General features: G+C 45.2%; 2 protein-coding genes across 5 annotated transcripts; one reads left to right on the forward strand and one right to left on the reverse strand.

The window, feature by feature from the left end:
- The first annotated feature begins 5,012 nt into the window (after window positions 1-5,012).
- SVBP (small vasohibin binding protein) lies at window positions 5,013-11,074 on the forward strand. 3 transcript variants are annotated; one of them, XM_037149386.2, is made up of 3 exons: window positions 5,013-5,089; window positions 5,898-6,044; window positions 10,645-11,074. In XM_037149386.2, exons 2-3 carry the CDS (start codon window positions 5,931-5,933, stop codon window positions 10,729-10,731), a joined length of 201 nt encoding a protein of 66 aa, XP_037005281.1. In that variant the 5' UTR covers window positions 5,013-5,089; window positions 5,898-5,930; the 3' UTR covers window positions 10,732-11,074. The 3 variants fall into 3 exon arrangements, with proteins under 3 accessions (XP_037005281.1, XP_037005282.1, XP_037005283.1); XM_037149387.2 differs by lacking the exon at window positions 5,013-5,089 and adding an exon at window positions 5,092-5,171; XM_037149388.2 differs by lacking the exon at window positions 5,013-5,089 and adding an exon at window positions 5,323-5,674.
- Window positions 11,075-11,887: 813 nt separating this feature from the next.
- On the reverse strand, window positions 11,888-19,102 carry TMEM269 (transmembrane protein 269). Of its 2 annotated transcripts, XM_053660729.1 has the most exons (6): window positions 18,843-19,102; window positions 18,196-18,334; window positions 15,195-15,292; window positions 14,358-14,501; window positions 13,526-13,726; window positions 11,888-13,441 (listed from the first exon to the last, which is right to left on the reverse strand). In XM_053660729.1, the coding sequence occupies exons 2-6, from the start codon at window positions 18,285-18,287 to the stop codon at window positions 13,305-13,307; spliced, it is 672 nt and encodes a 223-aa protein (XP_053516704.1). In that variant the 5' UTR covers window positions 18,288-18,334; window positions 18,843-19,102; the 3' UTR covers window positions 11,888-13,304. The 2 variants fall into 2 exon arrangements, with proteins under 2 accessions (XP_053516704.1, XP_037005279.1); XM_037149384.2 differs by having other exon boundaries at window positions 18,196-18,934.
- Between the last annotated feature and the right edge of the window lie 1,877 nt (window positions 19,103-20,979).

The following is a 20,979-nucleotide window of genomic DNA, read 5'->3' on the forward strand; positions in this document are numbered from 1 at the left end:
TGACCTGGACAAGAGCCTTAACATTGTGTGTCTCGTTTTTCTTATTGGTAAATTGAAGATAACTACCTCACTGGGTTGGTATAAGAATAAAGTATCTAAGACCTGTAAAATACTAAGAACAGTGCTTAACACCCAATAAATGGTAGTTGTTATTATTTGAGAAAAGCCTCCAACTTGAAAGTCAGAGACCAAAATAAACAGCAAAAACAATTTAGGATATGGAAGAAAATGACAAATAATATCTTTAAAAATATGAAATTAGAGAAGAAACTGAATCTATAACAAAAAGCAAGATGCTACCCAAGGGAAAGTCAAGAACCCAGGAAAAACTCTTGGAAATTAAATTTCTATAGCAGAAATAGAAAAAAACAATAGAAGAACTAGAAAATAAAGTTCAGGAAAATCTTTTAGAAAGTAGAACACATAAAACCAAGAAATGAAATTGAAAGAGAAAAGATTCTTAAAAACAAAAACAAAGGGATCTGTCACTGAAGAAGTTTCCCAGAATTGAAGAGTATATGTTTCCCGACTGAAAGAGGCCACTGAGTGCCTAGCACAATGAATGAAAAAGTCTTATTATGACGGTTCAGACCACCAAGGATGAAAGGAAAATATATGTCTTTAAAGTTTCCAGAAACTAATGAACAAACAAAAATCAGATAGGAAGTAACAGAAATCAGAACACATTAAACTACTGAAGAGTCCAGCCACATGAGAAACTAGATAACAATGGACCAATGCCATTAAAATTCTGAGGGGAAATTATTTCCAATCTAAAATCTGTACCCCACCCAACTGTCAATCAAGTGTGAAGATAACCTAGACTAGCAAGGTTTCAAAATTTTACCTGCTGTGGACTCCTTCTGGGGAAGTTACTAGAGAATGTGCTTCTTCAAAATGAGAGAATAAACCACAAGTAGAAAGATTCAGGAGACGGGGGATTTGCCACAGGAGAGGAGAGGTGGGAATCCCCAGGATGTAATTAGGGGGAGTCCTAGAAAAACAGTTGGACAGTGAGGCCAAGACTACAGTTTAGAGGGAGAGGAGAATGGACTTAAGGAAGGGAATCTCCAAGAAATAAAAAAGACATTGAATGATTACCGGCCCTGACTGGGTAGCTCAGTTGGTCAGTGTTGTCCTGATGTACCAAGGTTTCTGGGTAAGATCTCCGATCTCCAGTTGGGGTACATACGGGAAGCAACCGATGAACGCATAAATAAGTGGAACAACAAATCAATGTTTTTCTTTCTCTCTCTCTCCCTTCCTTTCTCTAAAATTATTTTTTTTAAAGAAAGATCACTGGATTCATGTGACCAGATCAAGAGATGCTTTATAGTCCTAAGGGAGAGTTTGTGGAAGTGACAAGAGATGTATAAATAATTAGGCTGATGTTTAAAAATAGGCAATTTTTACTCCAGAAAAAAAAAAGCTGTTCACGAAAGTAAATGTGATCTTAGTATGATATACACCTGAACAGCAAAAATATCTTGTACTTACATGAATGTAAACTCTGACCTAACCAACCAGGGAATTTTGCAGATTGGCCAAGTGTATGTTGATGGTCACAAAAGAGAGAAAGAAAGCGATCATAAACTCATGGAGGAAAAATAGGGAGGGGACTTTCACCCGCTCCTGGCTCCAGCCTTCACCTTCCTGATGAAGAATCCCAAACCGTTATCTCTACATCTGTGCCTTCGGGAACCCCACACCCTGGACCACCCTCGCCCACTGCCATCTATAAGTGTAAAGTAAATAAGTCTCTCTCTCTTTCACACATACACACACACACACACACACTCACACACACTCACACACACACCCAATTTATTCTTTTCCTCATCCTCCTCCAAGCCAACTCATCAACCTCATCAACGTTCACTTTTATCCATGGCTCCACTATTTTTCCAGTCTTCCAGTTTGACTTATTCACTCCAACTTACCCTATATCCAGTCTGTCTAGTCTGTTTTTTAAAGCATTCCAAAGATCCCTGCCCAGTCTCAAGCTGTAATCTACTCCAGAGTTTATGTGAACTTTATAAACTGTACAATGTGACACAAATGTAAAATGCCCCTGCTATGCCAAGATTTCTGAAATAGATTCTGGCTTAGTTACTTTTATTAATAATAGTAATCCAATCAGCATTTGTGTACAATTTTTAAAATAACATTATACTTTCTTCTGATTAAAAGAAGAAAGTATATAAGTATTGTAACCGAACACAGGTCTGGCTGCCTGCCACTAGGAAAGCCGATACTCAAGAAGCAGGTGCAGATGTACAGGAAAGAGGTTTATTCAGACGCTGGCCATCTGGAAGATGGGGGGCCCATGTCTCAAAGCCCATCTCCACCTCTCAGTGGAGGCAGAGATTTTCATAAGGAGAGAGAGGGGAACAGAACAAAGAGATCAAGTGAGGCAGTTGCAAAGTTCTCTCCATGCAGACTAGCACAGTCCATTCTAGTAAGGCAAGTAATGGTCTGGTGTGCATCATCATGGTTTAGTCATCATGGGTTCACGTCAGCCCAGCTTCATGTCATCCTGGCTCCATGGTTGAAGGTCAGCAAATCTCCCAGAGCCGAGATGCCTGAAGGTCAGGGTCTGTATCTTCTGAAATTAGTTCCTAGCATTCTTACACAAACATGCTGTTCATCTCTAAACCACATATTAGTCAGAGTCAGCCCTTATGGAAACAATGTCAAAAGCATGATGGGGTTATAATTTCCCATTAAAACTTTCTGCTGTTATCAAAGAAAATAAAAATAATCTTACTCTTAAAATAACCTGGGCCCTGGCTGGTGTAGCTCAGTGGATTAAGCACGGGTCTGCAAACCAAAGGGTCGTCAGTTCAATTCCCAGTCAAGGCATGTGCCTGGGTTGCAGGCCAGGACCCCAGTGAGGGCCACATGAGAGGCAACCACACATTGATGTTTCTCTTCCTTTCTTTCTCCTTCCCTTCCCCTCTAAAAATAAATAAATAAAAATCTTTAAAAAATAATAATCTGGATTTACATTTTGCTCTGTTTTCATCCAGCCTCCTTTCTACATGTATATAATAATCTTTTTTAAACAACAAAACAAATAATGTGATTATATTATATATGCCTCTTTGTAATGTTTTCATTTAATATACTAAAAGCATTTTATTATGTCAATAAATATTCTTCCATGTAATTTTAAAAAAGATTTCACTCATTTATTTTTAGAGAGAGGGGAAGGGAGGGAGAGAGGGAAACATCAATGTGTGGTTACCTCTCGTGCACCCCCTACTGGGGAACCTGGCCTGCAACCGAAGCATGTGCCCTGACTGGGAATCAAACCAGCAACCCTTTGGTTTACGGGCAGGCACTCAATCCACTGAACCACACAAGCCAGGGCCTCTTCTATGTCATTTTAATGGCAACATAGAGTCCCATGATAGATATTCTGTAATGTATTTAATCAACCCCTATTATAAATACTTCAATGGTTTCCAGTTTTTATTCTTAGAAATGGCACTATCTGAGTATTTAATTCGGTTAACTTGGAAATGGAATTGCTGATTAAAGGTTATGGTCTTTTTTTTCCTTTTTCTTTTTTTAAAATCCTCATCCAAGGATACATTTATTGATTTGAGAGAAAGAGAGAGAAACATCAACATGAGAGAGAAACATCTATTGGTTGCCTCTTGTACATGCCCTGACCTGGGATGGAAACACAGCCTAAGTATGTGCTCTGACCAGGGACAGAACCTGCAGCCCTTTAGTACATAGGACAATGTTCCAACCAGCTGAGCAATCCGGCAGGGCTATGCTCTTTTTTAAAATTTGGTTAAAAGGGCACTTCAGATTTACTGTCTCAGTCATTTTTATAGTCACACTGTTGTGCAACAGATCTCCAAGACTTTTTCCTCTTGCAAAACTAGGACTCTCTGCCCAATGAACAACCCCCCCCACTAGCTCCTGGCAATCACCATTCTACTTTCTAAGAGTTTGAGCACTTTAGACATCTCATATAAATAGGATCATGCAGTATGCGTCTTTTTGTGGGGTTGTGCTCTTTTTTAAGGCTTTTGATATGTAGAATTGATTTCCAAAAAGTTGTGACAATTTACACTTTGAAAGTGTGTGTGTCCATCTGGACTACACCCTGCCTGCTTAGCATCCATGGTTTGTTCCCATAAGAATGAAAGCAGTGGGCCTAAACATGTCTTTCTTTGGATGGGCCATTGTCCTATCTAGAATCCTGGCAGAAATACTTACTGGGGCTCTTACTAGCTGTGTGCCCTTTGACAAATCACTTATCTTCTCAGTGTCTCTGTTCCTCTATCCATAACATGGGGATAATAATAGTATATTATTATATTTGTGCATTCCTATACATACTCATCATGAGAAATACATGAATTAAGAAATATGAAGCTTTTCTAAGAACTGCCTGGAACATAAAAAAGCCCAGAAGAGAGGTGCCTATTATTGTTGATATTGTTTTTGTTAGACTGAACAGGATTTCGGTTGTCAAAATATTTGTCTACCTTTTTCTTTGATCCTTAACCTAATGAATGAAAAATGACAGCTAGGTTTTTTTTGGGGGGGAGGGGGTGGCAGGGGGAGGACTGTGGGCTGCTAGCCATCTATTTTAATTTGTAAAATTATTGTAAATAACTAGAAAATTGTGATCGTGAAAATAATTGTAAACTATTGTCAGTAAACTTGAATACTTCTCTGTCTATATCGGCTATTTAAACTTCTGTCACTATTTCCTTTTTCAAAGTACTGTGGCAAACAGGGTCTCACTGGCTCTTCCATTTAATAAGCTCAGAAATCAAGAAGACAGCTAACACCACCCGTGCTTTTCGAATTAAGCAATTGAGTCCCAGATTTCACATCTCACCCTTCAAAGCCCAGCAGCTGTCCCATAAAATACTCCCGGGAAAAGCGTCTGTTAACACTTAAACCGCCCAGCTGCGTCCCTAAAGCCAAAGTGAGGCATTCAGACAAGCTCTCTGCGCACGCGCGGCCCCGCCTAGGGGCGGGAACTCAGAGCTGCCGGCCACGCCCCCGGCTCGGCCACACCCAATCCGAGGCGCGGTGGCTCGGGACTCCAGGCCCTGAGGTAGGGTAGAGAGTGGGTCTCCTTTGTGGGACCGTGTCTGTGAGGCTGCGGGGACCCAAAGTCCTGAGGCAGGGGAGGGAAGGTACCGATTCCCCAGGCCGCACGCCTGCGCCGCCATTTTGCACCCGGAGCGGGCAGCGGTGGGCGGGAGGCTCCACCGGGGCTGGGCTGGGGCCCAGGGCGGGTCCGGCGGCAGGGGGCGGGGTCGGGTGGAGGGCGGGCCGGCCGGCCTGGCGGAGTCGCCCGGACGCGGGGAGCGAGGTCCCTGCGGGCCGGCAGGACTGGGACGTAACTGTCCTTCAGGACAGAGGAGGGAAAGCTAGAGACAGCGCGGGGCTCAGGCCTCCCTGCTGCGAGACTTCGGCTGGCTTGCCCCTCTGGGCCTCGGCGTCCTCAGCATTGTTACAGCCCCACGTTACACAGCACCCTCCGGTGTCCGGAGCGCTTTGGCCTGGCTCTTCTCATTTGGTCCTCTCACAGCAGCCTCCTCTTGGAAGGAGGCCAGGGAATGGATCTATTGTGCCATTTTGCAGACGGAAAACAAAGGCTCAGAATGAAGAGATGTGCCGGGGGACGCCCAGCGAGGTCGGGGAATGGGAATCCGATCTTACTACTGCAAATGTAGCGCCCTTTGCATCTGGCCACTCTGCCTCACCTGTCAAAGGAAGGGGCAGAGCTAGAGAGTTAGGCCAATGACTGGTAGTTCTTTTCTTTCTTTTTTTTCCTCCTTTCTTTCTTTTCTCCTTCCCCTTTGTCCCCTTCCCTTTCCTTCCTTTTCCTTTCCTTTCCCTCTTTCTGTACCATCCAGGTCAGAACTGACTAAGTATTCAGAAGCTAAGTCATGGATCCACCTGCACGTAAAGAAAAGTCCAAAGTTAAAGAACCTGTCAGCAGAGTTGAGAAGGCCAAGCAGAAGTCAGCCCAGCAGGAGCTGAAACAAAGACAAAGAGCAGAGGTGAGACTGAGGAGGGGGCCTGTGTCCCCGCATCTGCTGGAGGCAGTGGGGGGATAGAGAAATATCAGGACTATTGATGGTGTGCCCTTCCTGCCTCCAGGCCAAACAGGTGTCCTGCAGGTTTAGAGAGATGATGGCTGAGGTCCAGAATGGTGAAGTGACAGCCCAGAGTCATTTGCCAAGTTAGTGTTGGAACCCTGACCTGTACCAGGTCTACAGATGACTCCTGACACAGCCCCTGTGGCAGGGACCCAAGGGGAGGAACAAAGGAGTGAGAGAAGGGACGAGTGAGGGAAGGGCCAGGGTGAAAGAGAGCAAGCGTCAGACACCCCACCCAGCACAGGTGGTCTGGGCTTGGCCTGGAGTGTAGCAGCTCACACCAGGGAGGGGAGGCCCCCGCTCTGCCCCCGCCAGTGCAGCCTCTGTTCAGTCAACGCTTACCATCGCTTTGTGAATCAAAAGCTTAAACCATTCACACTGCCTGAGTTGAACCACATCCTGGCACACGCATTGTATTGTAGTATTTAGTAGCAGGGAAAAGCTTGCTGTGCTCTTTTCCCTCTGTTTTCAGTCCTTTCTCTCTCTTTTTTGAGTAATTAAAATATACAGAGAAATAAAATATAACTAACACCTGGGTACTCAGCACCCAGATTGGGAGTGGTTAACAATTTGTCATATTTGCCCGGAGCCTTTTTAAAATAAGGTAAATAAAACTCACGTACAAATTTGAAGTCCCCTTTGTCCATTTCCTGTCTTATACTTTTCTCCTACCCTTGAGCAATCACTATTTCTTAATATACCTTTACATTCAAATATATTGATAGATATCCTTGAATAAATAATATACAGTATTCTTGGTTAAAATTTTTACATTAATAAATTTTGATTTTGCATTTTGCTTACAATTGTTTTTAGAACTATTTTATGTTAGTATAACAATCTAGTTAATTCCTCATCACTGCTTACAGTAGTCTATTGTATGAATCTACTTTAGTACATTTACGCATTCCTCCAGTGATGGATGTTTAAATTATTGTTTTGTTTTGTTTTTGCTGTAGTGAACAACTACAAACATTGCCGTAGTGAACAACTTTTAAATGTCTCTTTGGCACCTGCACTAGAATTGCTGTAGGGCATATTTAATTAGAAATAAGACTACTAGATATTTTTAAATTTTACTAGACATTGCCAAATTGCTTTCAGATAGATTGTACAAGTTTGCACCTGCATTAGCAGTGTAAGAGAGTTCTCATTGCTCACTTCTTTCCCAACAATCGACGGGCAGACTTTAAATTTGAATTAATCTAACCCATTCATTAAACAGATGTTGAGCTGCTACTATGAGCTGTGTCAGGCAGTTGTAGGACCAGGCAGAGGAGAGTCCCCACCTGCGGGGCGTGCATTCATTCAGTGAACATAACACATAAACTTAATAGTGTGTTTGGAGTTGATCCATCACCTGAAATCTACTTTTGGATTAAGGCAGACCATCTAAGAGCTGTGGACCTGGACTCGAACAAATTGTTCCCCTTTTCCATCACCTCCTCATGCCCGCCTGGACTGAGGCCCCCTAATGATTTTACTGCTTTGCACTTTGGTGAACAGGTTGAGGCCTGCTCTAAGAAACAACCCTCAGAAACTGCCCTTTGTGTATGCTGTAGGGAGAGATGTTGTGGAGGACATTGTTCACGTCCTTATTGACACCCTTCTGGGGAGGTTCCCAGCTTTTCCAAAATCCCACTTCTGCCCACGTGACATTTGAACTGCAGTCCTCTCTGAACCTCAGTTCCTCAGTCCCCCTTGGTAAAATGAAGATGATAATATCTGCCTCACAGGATCGTTATAAGGAACAGAAACATTATATGGAGAGACTTAGCACAGTGCCTGGCACAGAGAAAGCACTGAGTGGCAGCGGTTGCTACCAGGTGTCGGCATGCTTCCAAGCATTCGGCTCGCTTTCAGCATGCGGACTCAGCATGGCACAGCTGACCGTGTTCGTGTGGACTTGCTGAAATGTGATGTTGGATTTGCACTCTAGCGGCAGCTGGCGCTTGCTGAGCTCTTCAGATGTGCCGGGCCCGGGGCCAACCTGCATATGCACAACCACGTGCAGTCCTCACGCCAGGGCTTGGTATTAGTTACCCGGGTATTCTTGTCGCTCCCAAGTTGACCTTGGTAAAAGCCTTTCCTGCAGTAAGGCTGGGAAGTATCAAATACGTGACTTTGGGAGGTAAAAGGCATTACCATCATTTTATGTGACCAGAATTCCTAGTTATTGAGGGATTGAAGGGAGGACTGCCATCTAAACAGGTCTCCTGACCTTCGGCTCCTGCAAAAAGTACTTTGCCCTCCAGCTGTTTTGCTGTTTTCTTTGTGTTGCCTGGAATATAATCTCCTAAAGTTGGAATGTGGCAGACCCCTTGGGGGAGGAAGAAACACAGTTTCCATTCAGTTCTGCATTCCAGATGTGAAAGAGAGGTGAGGGTGAATGGGAGCAGAAGCATGCTTGACAGCTGTAGCAGCATTTGGCACTGTGGGTGACCCTTTCCACCTTGAAAGTCTTCCATTCCATGGTTCAGACCTCCTTACCCTTTTTGGGTCTCTTCTGCATCTGCTTCTTTTCCTTTCTCCTACCCCTTTGTTCCCTCGCCTGTCCCCCTTGACCTGGAGGTCTCCAAGAAGCCATTTAATAAACTCAGTCCCTAGCACAGTAACACACAAATTACAAATTTTCACTGAAGTGTGAATGAATGAAGCAGAGGTTTAAATAATGTGTACATGCAGTTTAAACAAGATGAGTAAAACAAACAAACACCTTTGTACCTATCACCCAACTACAGAAGAAGCTCATGACCAATCACGTAGAAGCCCCTTCGGCCCCAGAGTGGTCACGTCCCTGACCTTTCCCATTAGCAGTGCCTTCATTCCTTAATTTCATGCTAATCACTCCCTTGCTGTTCTGTATTAATTTGTAATTTTTCTGTGTACTCCTCTAAGTATTTTGTAGTGTAAAAATATATTAAGTTTTGCATGTTTCTGAACTTGATATACAAGGTCTGGCAGAAGTAAGGCTTGCTTGAGTGTAGTTGGTAGGGTACGTGAATGTCTCCCATGAGATGGACAGCAATTGGAACATTTTGCCTAAAATGTCATATGGTTTGATTGAGTGTGATATTTGTTATGTTACAGATTACATGCTTATGATTTTGTCATAAAAAGGGGGAGTTATTTGTGCCATCTATGTGTTGCTATAGTCTGACTTCATTCAACATTTTTTAAACCATTCAAATTTATTAATTTTTATTGTAGTAAAATACATGAATATATATAAAACATAACTGTTTTAACTCTCAGTATGATGTTTTTATAGAATCATTTGTGTTATTGCATGTAACTATTTTCATCACTGTGGAATTTCATTTTCCTTAAAGATTATAGGATTTTACCACAATAAAAAAAAGTCTTGTGGGAAAGAGACCATAGGATCATTCAAGCTTCCTATTTATTCTAGTCAGCTTTGATCATTTTACTTCATAGGGATTTATTTCATTTACCTTTTCAAACTTATTGACCCAGAGTTCATCATAGTTTGCTGTAATCTTTATTACATCAGTAATTATGTGGGTTTTTAAAATTCTAATAGTGTTTGTTCGTGCCTACTCTCTTTTTATCTGGATCAGTCATGCTGGAGGTTTGCTTTAGCATTTTCAAAGAACCATCTTGCAGTTTTGGTGGTCCTCTCTTTTGTACCTTTGGTTGCTTTTTCATTAATTCTGTTTTGTGTATTTTCTCTCTCACTTCTTAGTTTTTTGCCCCTTTCTTGTCTTTTTAATTAATCAACTTATTTTCCCTGTGCACAGACATTCCCCTTCCTTTTTTTCCTTCCACAACGTAGGAAGTCGTATGATGTTTCTGTTCTTTAGTGGGCAGACTGAGGCTACAAGGATGAGGAAAGGTGAGGAATAAGGTAGAGCCCCGCCTGTCACCTCAGAAGGTCTCCTGCAGTTTTCACTCCGCCCCACTGCTTGCCCCGCGTCCTGTTCTCACTGTGGTGATACCCTCTGCCCAGGTGACCTGTAATCATTCCACCCCCGCTCCACCCCTCACATGTTATCTTTCCCAAAGCCCAGGTATAATCAGGTTGCTCCCCCGCACACCTGTCTTTGCTGGCTGTCCAGAGTCAGTCAGATAAAGTCCAGATTCCTTCACTTGGCATTTAAGCCCCCGACATACTCTTCTTGCTTTCTCCAACTCCCCAAACCCCTCTCTATAATATACTTCATATTAGCATACTTGAAGTTTCCAGAACTAATCCTGTACTTTCCCATCATATTTATTTAATCATAATATCCCTTTTTCACCCTGTCACCTATCATGTCCCTTCTTCAGTCTCTACCTGTGCAAATCCCACTGATCCTTGATGGGCCAGATTAAGTGACCCGCTTCACTGCTTCTTTAATGGTTCCCCAGATGGAGTTAATACCTACTTCTCTTCCCTTAGTGGTACAGTTCTGGCACTGTCAAATGACACAGCCTGTTGTGTCTGAAGGTGCATTGAGCAGCTGCCTCCATTGCTAACACATCTTTCTCTCCCACTCAGATTTATGCCCTCAACAGGGTCATGACCGAACTGGAACAGCAGCAGTTCGACGAGTTCTGTAAACAGATGCAGCCTCCTGGGGAGTGAGCCGCAGAGTTCAAAGGAGATGGGACCCTGCGGCTTTGTCTGCGAGCTCCTTACCAGTGTTAGGCTGAGATGGCCTGTTTGGAGCCTTACAGAACTAGACAAGAAGGCATTTGTGTTATTCCTAAAACTGGATGAACTTCCTACGTGTAACTTCTGCTTCCCTGGTTCCTCCAATTTGCATTGGCCCAATGCTTGCTGAAGAGACTTGTTTTATTCTTCTAAGACAATAGTCTTTTTTTAAAAAAAACCTTTTCTATTGTTTGAGAACAATCATTGTGTCTTGTAAAACTGTAAATCTCCAAAAATACAAATAAAATACTAGTAAAATGTGCATTTGCTCATACTTTAGTGTGGGAGTGCCTAGGTGTAAAAAGTGGAAACAAAAAGAATGTTATTAAAGGAAAGAAAGGGGAGGGGAGCAGAGGGAACCCTTGCTCCTCAGGGGGGGAGGGGAGGGGAGGGGAGGGAACCCCTGCTCCTCAGGGGGGGAGGGGAGGGAACCCCTGCTCCTCAGGGGGGGAGGGGAGGGGAGGGGAGGGGAGGAATGGAACTGCTTCCTACAGCTGGAGCTCTGCAGCCCCTCCCTGATCCTCCGTTTTTAGCTGCATCGTGAACCTGTGCCCTTTACTCCCTGATGAGCCACTGCTCCAGGTCAGAGCTGGAAGCCAATGTCCTCTCAGCTTGTGAATGGACAGCTACAGGTAAGCCTGCACCAACCGGAGGGGAGTGCAGGCGCTTTTACTTTGTCATTTGGGAGTGACTTTATCAGGCCTAGAAATTGGTTTATGATGGGGATAGTCAGACTCAAGGGTATTTTTAAGATTCTTAACCACGTTATAGTAACCTTGTATATAGCTCACTAGAACACACAACTAGATCAATTCATTTCCAAAGTAAACACTTTTGAGAGCCAGGCATAGGCAGGCAAGGGACACCCAAAAGCATAAAACGAAGGAAGCTAAAATACAGTGGGACGCAGACATGCTATCTAACTGAAAAAATATGTGACGGAGGAATAGCAGTGGGGAGCAGGAGGGGGCTCTCTGTTCCAAAGCAGAGCAGTGTGGACTTCTTTGGATTTTTACCTTTAAATCCTAATTTTAGATTTAATGCATATTTTACACATACATTGTTCTACAAACTTAGAGTAGTTGGACCTGTGGCGAAAGGTGCTCGGGTGCCCTGGCTGAGGAGGGTGGGCCAGCCCGCAGTTCTCGGCAGGCCAGCTGGAGGCAGAGAGTCCAGACGACGCTGGGGTTGCTGCTTTCAGTGGGCCTATGTGTTTGTTGTTTTTGAGGTGCAGCTTTAGGGTTCCATACAATACTGTTTATTTCTGTTCCCTTTGGATGTTAGAACGCGAAGCGGCATTTGAATATCTGGAGTTTGGAGTTCAGTATTTGAGAGCCTAGGGGAAAACAAGGTCCCAGAGACCAAACGATGCCCTCCAGCTTCCAATGTGTCTAATCTCTAAATGAAGCAAAGGCAGATGCTTTGGCTGTTGAAATAACTACAGAATTTTAAGTTACAATAACCCATACATGTTCAAGTTAGGCCACATGATTGTCTTGTGACTAGCTCTGCTCCATGCAGCGAGTCTGTAGGATCACTGCAGCAGTAGTTTCAGTAGCCAAGATATGCAAGCAACCTAAGTGTCCGTGGATAGACAACTGGGTAAAGAAAAGGTGGGTGGTACATATAAGCAATGGAATACTACTCAGCCATAAAAAATGAAATCTTATCGTTTGCAGCAACATAGGTAGACAGATTTAGATGGTATTATGCTAAGTGGATTAAGTCAGACAGAGAAAGACAAATACCCTAGGACTTCACTTATATGTGGGATCTAAAAAACAAATGAACAAACGAAACAGAAACAAATGCAGATGTAGAGATGATTGCCAGGGGGATGGGGGTTGGGGACTGGGTAAAAATAAGTGAAGAGATAAGAAGTACAAAGGGGCAGTTACAAAACAGTCACGACAATGTGAAGTACCACGCAGGAAACACAGTCAGTAATATTGTAGTAACTGTGTACAGGGCCAGATGGGTAGTAGACTTATCGGGAGAGCACTTTGTAAGCTACATGAATGTCTAATCACTGTGCTGTACACCTGAGACTAATATAATATTGAAGGTCAACTGTAGTTGAAAAACATGCTTTAGTGAGCAGAGCCCCACCCCACCACTGCAGTGATTGACAACCAGCAGGGCCACGGTGGCAGCTATGTCAGTTCTGAAGGGTTTCACTCCTTTCCAAGGGGTTATTAACCTTAGTGCCCAAGGTCCCCAACAGGTAAAAAGAGCTGGAACTCAAACACAGCCCCATTCAAGCTTGGAAAAAACTCTGTTCCATCTGATGTAAACAACTGTTGTCCTCTCAAGGGATTCAGACCCCTGAATAAAGGAGAAGAAGGGAAGGTCGCTGGTCCTACTGTGGGCTGTTCTGGTCGAGGTGACATGCACCTACCACAAGCACAACATAGGGACAGGGAAAGATTTAGTGAGGATAAGGCAAGGTTGGCCCAGCAGGCTGCCACAAACCCCACAGAGGTAGCGGGAATGGGTAGAGCTATTTAGTTTCTTAAGTGCTGCAGCCTAAGACACACGCCCTTGCCCCACAGAGCGTCTGGAAAGAAAATGTAAGAGAGTGACCACATCAAGCAGTAAAAAGCAGTTAGCGAGAATGGAGACAGAAACAGCATGATGACACCTGGAAGAAGAAAATAAGACGCTCAGTCTTTATGAAGCCGTCCGACGTGTACTTCCCACCCTCTGCTCTCCCATCCCTACTCACCTCCCAGATAAACCACTTTCTTCCAGGTCTCGGAGTCCAGGATTTCGTCATGCGGGTAGTAGCTCTGGTCCATCATGAATAGAATCATAAGTGAGGCCATGCAAGAGAGAATGAACGTGTTGCCTTTGGTCAGAAGGGAGGTGGAGGCCAAAACACAGGAAGCATAGGGGCAGGGTAGACCCTTGTATGTGAAGGGAGTGCCTGATAAGGAATGGAAAGATGGAGGTTAGCTGTTTGCTGCTGATCTCAAGGTATCCGCATGAAGCAAGCCCTTGTCCCTTTGGATTTTCCCCACCCCACACTCCAAACTCCCTTAATCCCAGGCCAGTGGCAGGCCATAAAGTATTTAGTTATTCACAGAGATGATGTGTGGGCTTTGCATTGGATCCCCAAGGTGAAGTGGGCAGCTAGGACCAGGTGTGTGCCCTGGCCCCCAGGAAGCCTCTGCAGAAGGGTGCTCTGAGAGCTAGTCTGCATCTGTGCTGCTCCCTTGCTTTAGGATTTTAGGCGGCTGCCCTCGCTGGAGCTTAGTATCTCCATCTGTTTTTGGAAACGAGCATGACCTCTCATTCTACAGACTGAATCCATGTGCATCATCCAAAGGTCACATAGCAAAAAAAAGGCATCGCTACACAGGAACCAAGGGCGCCCAGGCCCCAGACCAGGGCTCTGCCAATGCAGCCTGCAGCATTCAGTGGGCCCAGGGCACAGGAGAAGGAAGAAGGAAGGACTTTACAAAAGGAAGGGGAGCAGTCAGTTACTGCACCCCAGGCTTCTGGCCCCTCCTCCTCCGTGGTTCCCTAGTTCAGCCATAAGACTGTGTTCTACTCACCCGCTGAATAAAAACACAGGCGGAAAGAAGTAGCTAACACATAGATGACGGCCAGAAACCCATTCAGAGGCCCATCCACGCCTAGGAGCAGGGCTGAGGCCAGGCCACAGGTGGTGAAGACAGCAAAGTCATTCAGCTCCGCTCCTGCTCCAGAAGGCCAAGGTTAGAACGTACCCTTATACTCGTAAAGGTATACATTACCCTTATACATTAGTCCCCTCTGCTGGGGGTGCTGGAATGGCGACAGGCAGGGTCTGAGGTCCCCCATGCCGACCACATCTACTCCCCAGGGTGGTCTATAGACCAAAGACTGGTCTCCTTCTGCCTCTTCCTTAGACTGACCATGTGGCCTTAGGCAAGGCTTCCCCTGTCCGGGTCTTAGGTCCATCCTGTAATGTGCAAGGGCTGGACTATAACTGGATACAAATTAAAAAGCTCTAGAATGCTTTTTTCAAGCAAAATCTGACACAGAAATATTTTACTGTATTTTCAGTCAGCTACTCTGCTTAGAGTGATGTTTCATTTTCCCTGTCCCCCTCCATTACAACCACTACTCCCACTCCCAGCTCCTGGATCAGCCCTGAACAGGGATGCAGGGCAGACAGGAAAACAGAAGGACAGGCCAAGGATGGCCAGAGATCAGTCAGTGAGCCAGCAGAGCAGCTAGATCTAGGCGGAGGGGTGCGGCTCCAACTCGAGGGCTGCTTCCGCTGTGCACTCAAGGGATACAAACAGGACTGGTGTCTGTGAAGGCCTGTCAGTGTTAGGAGAAGAAGGAGCTGACCTGACACAGGTGCTCCTGGGGTCAGCAACTAGGGGTCTGAGGCCAGTACTCACCTGATTTACAGCAGATGTTGAGGTGTCTGGTCACTGTCCTGATAACCATGTCTAATAGGAAGCTGATCAGAAGCATCCAGGAGGCACAGTGGAATTTCCTAAAGCACAGGCCAGCAGGCCCAAACAGGACAGCTCGTTGGTAGTCTCCACTGGACCACCACTCCACCTCCAGTACACCAACTCGTGCACACAAACACACCCCTACAAGTTCCCCCCACTCACATCCTGATATACACTGCTTTACACACCATGCACGCACACACACGCACACCTATGTCCCTTTCATACTTTCAATCCAGTCCTGAAGGAGTGCCCCAAAACCCCTAGGCAATCACTAAGCCCCCTTCCAACTCCAAATTTCAGGCATATTTAATGGCCTATGGGTCCTAGGTTCTAGCCCAGCCTCTGCAACCACATTACTGTGAGTTCTCATGTAAACCATTTCCCCCTTTCTCCAGGCCTCTGTTCCTCCATCTGCAAAATAAGGGGTTTGTGCCAAATGATTTCTTTAATAGAAATCATTTTCTATTAAAGAAAATGATTGCCTTTTCTGGCAACCACTGATCTTTTTATTCTCTCTCTGTTTTCTTTTCCAGAATGTATAGCCTTTCAGATTGGCTTCTTTCACTTAATAATGTGCATTTAAGTCTCCTCTATGTTCTCTCATGTCCTTCATTTCCTTTTAGGACTGAATAACACTCCATTGTCTGAATGTACTACAGTTTTGTTTTGTTTTTTTTATCCAATCATTTAGTGAAGGACATCTTGGTTACTTCCAGGTCCCGCCACTGGGGACCTGGACTACAACCCCGGCGTGTGCCCTGACTGGGAACCGAACCGGCTACCTTTTAGTTCACAGCCCGTGCTCAATCCACTGAGCCACACCAGCCAGGGCATGGACATAGTTTTCAGTTCATTTAAATAAATACCAAGGAATGTAATGACCAGATCACATGGTAAGAGTATGTTAGTTTGTAAGAAACAGCTAAACTGCCTTCCACACTGGCTGTACCATTTTTGCGTTTCCGCCAGCAGTGAATGAGAGTTCCTGTTGCTCCACATCTTCACTAGCATTTGGTGTTATCCGTGTTCTGGAGTCTGCCTATTCTAATAGATGTGCATTTCACTGTTGTTTTAATTTATATTTCCCTGATGACATATGAGGTTGAGTATCTTCGCCTATGCTCATACACCATCTGTCTATCTTCTTTGGTGAGGAGTCTGTTAAAGTCTTTGACTCTTTTTAAATTGTTTATTTTCTTATTACTGAGTTTTAAGTTTTATATATTTTGGGTTAGAGGCCCTTATCAAGTACGTCTTTTGCAGATATTCTCCCAGTCTGTGGGTTATAGTCTAACGCAGAGCAGATTTCTAGTATATGCATTTAATACTATAAATTTCCCTCTAAGTACTGCTTTTGCTGCACCTCGCAAACTTTCGTAAATTGTATTTTCCTCTTCTTTTAGTTAAAAATATTTTTTAACTTCTCTTGAGACTTCATGTTTTATTCATATATTATTTAGAACTGTGTTGTTTAACCATCATATATTTTGGGATTTTCTAGTTATTTATCTGTTATTGACTTCTAGTTTAATTCCATGTGGTTTGAAAGCATACTTTATATGCTTTCTGTTATTTTAAATTTGTTAAGGTATGTCCCATAGCCTGGAATGTGAGGAGGAATGTGGTCCACCTTGTTGAGCTTGAGAAGAATATGTATTCTTCTGTTGTTGGATGAGGGAGTCTACAAATATCAAATAGACCCAGCTGATTGATGGTGCTGTTTAGTTCAACTATATCCTTACTAATTTTCTGCCTTCTGGCTCTGTCAATTACTGATAGAATTTATAATAGAGGACTGTTGAAATATAATATAGTCAACCATGATAGTAGATTCATCAGTTTCTCCTTGCCTTTCTATCAGTTTTTGTCTAATGTATTTTGATGCTATAAATGACTACCAAGAGCTCTTTCAGACCCTAAAATTAAGGATTCTATGCTTCTGTCCAGAACATGCTCCCAGACCTTCTGAAAGCAGCCACCACAAACCTCTGGCAAACCTGCCCCAGGAGGCCACTCCCCAGTCTCCACTCTGACTGCCACTTTTGGGCTGTCCAGCAGAAGCCACCAGAGAGCCTGACCCCAGACCTCAGCTGTCCCCAAACCACCTCGGCATTTTCTTTGTTTAGACCTAATCCTGTGTGTTTAAAGGGAACTGGGTCCACCCCCATAGCATAAAAACCACACTCTGAGAAGCTCAGGCTGAACTAAGATGATAGGGCTTTTCTGCTGCAAGTATGCCTCACGTCACGACTCCAAAAGCCCGCACTTAGAGAATCATAGAAATTTCAAGCTAATATCATCAGGTAAAACCATCTTATTTTATGGATGAGACACAGATCCAGAGGAGTCACCTGCTGTGATTACAGAGATTCAAACAGATTCCGAGTATGTCATTTGCATTATAAACAATTTATCTGTGAGTCACTTTGCCAAGTCATTGAAATATGATTCAACTTACAGAAAGTTCATTTGTTTACAACTTTTGGGGGTCCATATACATGTCTCAGATTTTCCGGAGCAGTGCTAATTTTCAATATCCCTCCAGATCATGTATTCTTACTTACAATAAAAAAACTTGAATGGCAGCCTGCCTATCCAAGGATTGTATAAAGTCTACCAAGGCAGAACCTTTGATTTTCTCATGAAAATCATACTAGACAGGCTAGAGCTAGAAGGAACTATAGAGATCATAGTGTAAGCTCCTTGTTTTAAAGATGGAGAAACTGAGGCTCAGGAATAGAACCTAGCCAAGGTCACATCAGGTTAGTGGTAGAACTGAGGCTAGAATCCTGGCCCTTTGACTCCCTACCCCACTACACTTTCTCTTGCTCCCATTGGATCTCCATGCCTCAGTGCCTGGCTCTCTAGACTCCCCCCTTCCTTCCTCATGCCCTTGGTTCCAGCTCTTGGCTGAGACCTTGCTGGGCCCCAGACCTACTTGCAGAAGCTGCAGAAGATGGAGAAGAGCCCCAGGATCATGTTGGCCAGGGACAAGGCATTGGCAACATCCTTCCAGGAAAATTCACTCATCTGGGGAGGACTCTGGTCATTGGTCAGAGAGAAACTGGTGCACTGACCTGGGGCCCGGGGGGAGAGGGGCAAGGGATTCCCAAGGTCAAAGTGTCCAGAAGAGGCTCCTAAGAACCAGATAGCTTCTGTTCCCCTAGGGTCCATCCCGCACCTGCACCCTCCCAACATTGTTTCACTGGCTGAGATGAGGCGGATGTAGGAGACCCAGGAGATGCAGAGACAGGTTCAGAAGTTGAGTGTCCTGGGAAAGAACAATAGTGAAGCGAGTGAACCCGCACAACCATAGTTCCCAGGGCTCTCTGACTACACCCCTTTCCCCGTAGCCCATGGGGGTCGACCCTCTGGGCACCCCCATGACCCAGGGTACAAAAAGTATGGGCCCTTCCCCACTTCTGAAAGATGAGCCTTTTGTCTTTGAGTTCTTTGTCGTAGGTGAGACTTTTTTTTTTTAATTACAAAGCCACTTTCAATATTTTGGGGTGAGTCTCACAGGAATAAAAAACACTGGAAAGGGGAGGCCACCCCAGGAGTGGCTGGTGGGGGGAGAAAGGCTACCTGAGGGGAAGGAAGAACAAAAGGGGCCCACTGCAGACTCAGGCTCCTCTGTCCAGCAGGCCACGCTCACAACCTCAGGACAGGGCTGCGGCCGAGGTGTCTCGAGCTCCTGGTTCTGACAGGCCCCGACCAGAAGAGCAGGCCCAGCTCCCGCAGGGGCAGGACGAGATGAGAGAAAACAAACAAAAAAAATGAATGTGTATAGAAGAGAAAAGTTTGCAGGGCACTTTTCGCTGTGTGCTTTCTTCTCATCCTGAAGACTTTGGGAGATGGTACTCTAATTTTCCCCACTTAATCCTCACTCATTTTAAAGAGTTTATTCATTTATTTTTAGAAAGAGGAGAAAGAAGGAAGGAAGAGGGAGAACACCAGTCAATGTGAGAGAGAGACATTGACTGGTTGCCTGCCGTACACACCGGGGACTAAGTCCTCAGTGGAGGCGTGTGCCCTGACTGGAATCCAGCCATTGTTCCGCTGCGGCCTTTGGCTTTGCAGAAGAACGCACAACCTCCGAGCCACAGCGTCGGGCTAATCCTCACCTATCTTAGAGGTGAGGAAGCTGAGGCTCAATGCCTCTGTATAGTCCCTGGTCCTTCTGATCTGGGCAAGAGCTAAGACAGTCATGGCCCCTTCCCCATAAAGCCTGACACCAACATGTCAGAGGCTGGGAGGGGCTGGACTTGAAGTTTTTCAGGACAGCACTGTGGGCTCACTGCTCCCACAGGCCAGACTCGCATCAAGGGGTGCCATGGCCCCATCGCCAAAGCCATTGGGACTCTTCAGACATTTCATACCAGGGCCCCTCAAAACCTAAGACGGGAAAAAATGTGAGCCAGAGAAATATGGGGGGGGATGGGGCCAAAGGACTCTCTCCCCATGACCCCCTCCATCCCAGTCTCTCCTGAGCCTCAAGGCCAAACCCAGCATAACCAAACACCTCTCTCCCAGGCTGGCCCCTGTTGCCTGGAAGAGCGGTATCCCAGCATTTCCGCCTTTCAGAGGAAGTCAGCAGGTGCATGGGTTACACCTACCAATTACCAAACATGTCTCATCAATATTAGTTTGCTGTTTTTTTTTTTTAGTTAATGATCAGTTACCTAATGCTATTTCTTTCATTCACAAAGCACTGTCACCTCTGTGGTTTCCACTGGCCCTGTGAGGACTACCAGGTAAGATTCACCAACCCCACTTGCCAGGTAAGGCAAGGAAGACTCAGAGATGGAGAGAACCTTGCTCTCGGTCACTGACACCCCTTGGAAGTGTCGGGCTGAGGCTGAAAACTTCTGTAAGTCTCCTCTGTATTCTGCTTTCTACCATCAGGACCAAGCGTCGTATTCATTGTAAACTCAGACTGAGCTGGGTGCTGGGGGAAACCCTTGGTCCTTGTGGAGCTTCCAGGCCACCCAGGAAAGCAAGACTCCTGCCTGTATGTGGGGACTCACTCTGTTCCCGGTGGTGCCTCACTCACCTTACAGAGGGGGACACTGAGGTTTCAGGAGAGTTAAACAACTTAGCCCAGTGAATGGTAGAGCTAGGATCTGAATCGTGTCTCCTCTTTCCCAATTAAATGCTATTTTTAGCATAATGCCCAGGTCCCAGGTATAAAAGGATGTGGACCTGAGAGTAAGGGCTGTAGGAATGCAAGAGAAAAGGAACAATCCATTCATTCAGCAAACATTAGGCCAGAAGCAAGATATGTGCCTGGTGCCTGGGACACAGAGCAGATGAAGACTTGGGCTCATCTCGTAAGGAACTCAGCCTAGCAGGAGAATTCAACCCTGCACAGGAGAAGTGACCAGGATGCTAAGGCAGCCTGTCAAGGGGCTTAGGGGTTTCTCAGAGGAGGGGGTCATAAGAGAGACACTGCACCACAGTGGCCTGTGGAAGCAGATCATGTCACTCCCTAGCTTCTTGGAGGCTACCAGTGGCTCTCCAGTGACCTCAGGATAAAATCCAACTCCTTCATTTAGTAGTTAAGCCTTTCATAAGGAGGCCCTGCTCAGCTCAAAGCCTCCTCTCTGTACTGCCCCCTGACCCCTTCTCTGGCCCTCCCTCCGGTCTTGGGGTGGGTGGTGGTCCTCTCTGGGACACCCGACACGCCCCTCACACCTGTTAGGTGTTCCTCTACTGCCACACC

Source organism: Artibeus jamaicensis, unplaced genomic scaffold (assembly GCF_021234435.1).
Source record: "Artibeus jamaicensis isolate MK-2021 breed Jamaican fruit bat unplaced genomic scaffold, CSHL_Jam_final scaffold_847, whole genome shotgun sequence".
In the NCBI taxonomy this organism is placed as follows: domain Eukaryota; kingdom Metazoa; phylum Chordata; class Mammalia; order Chiroptera; family Phyllostomidae; genus Artibeus; species Artibeus jamaicensis.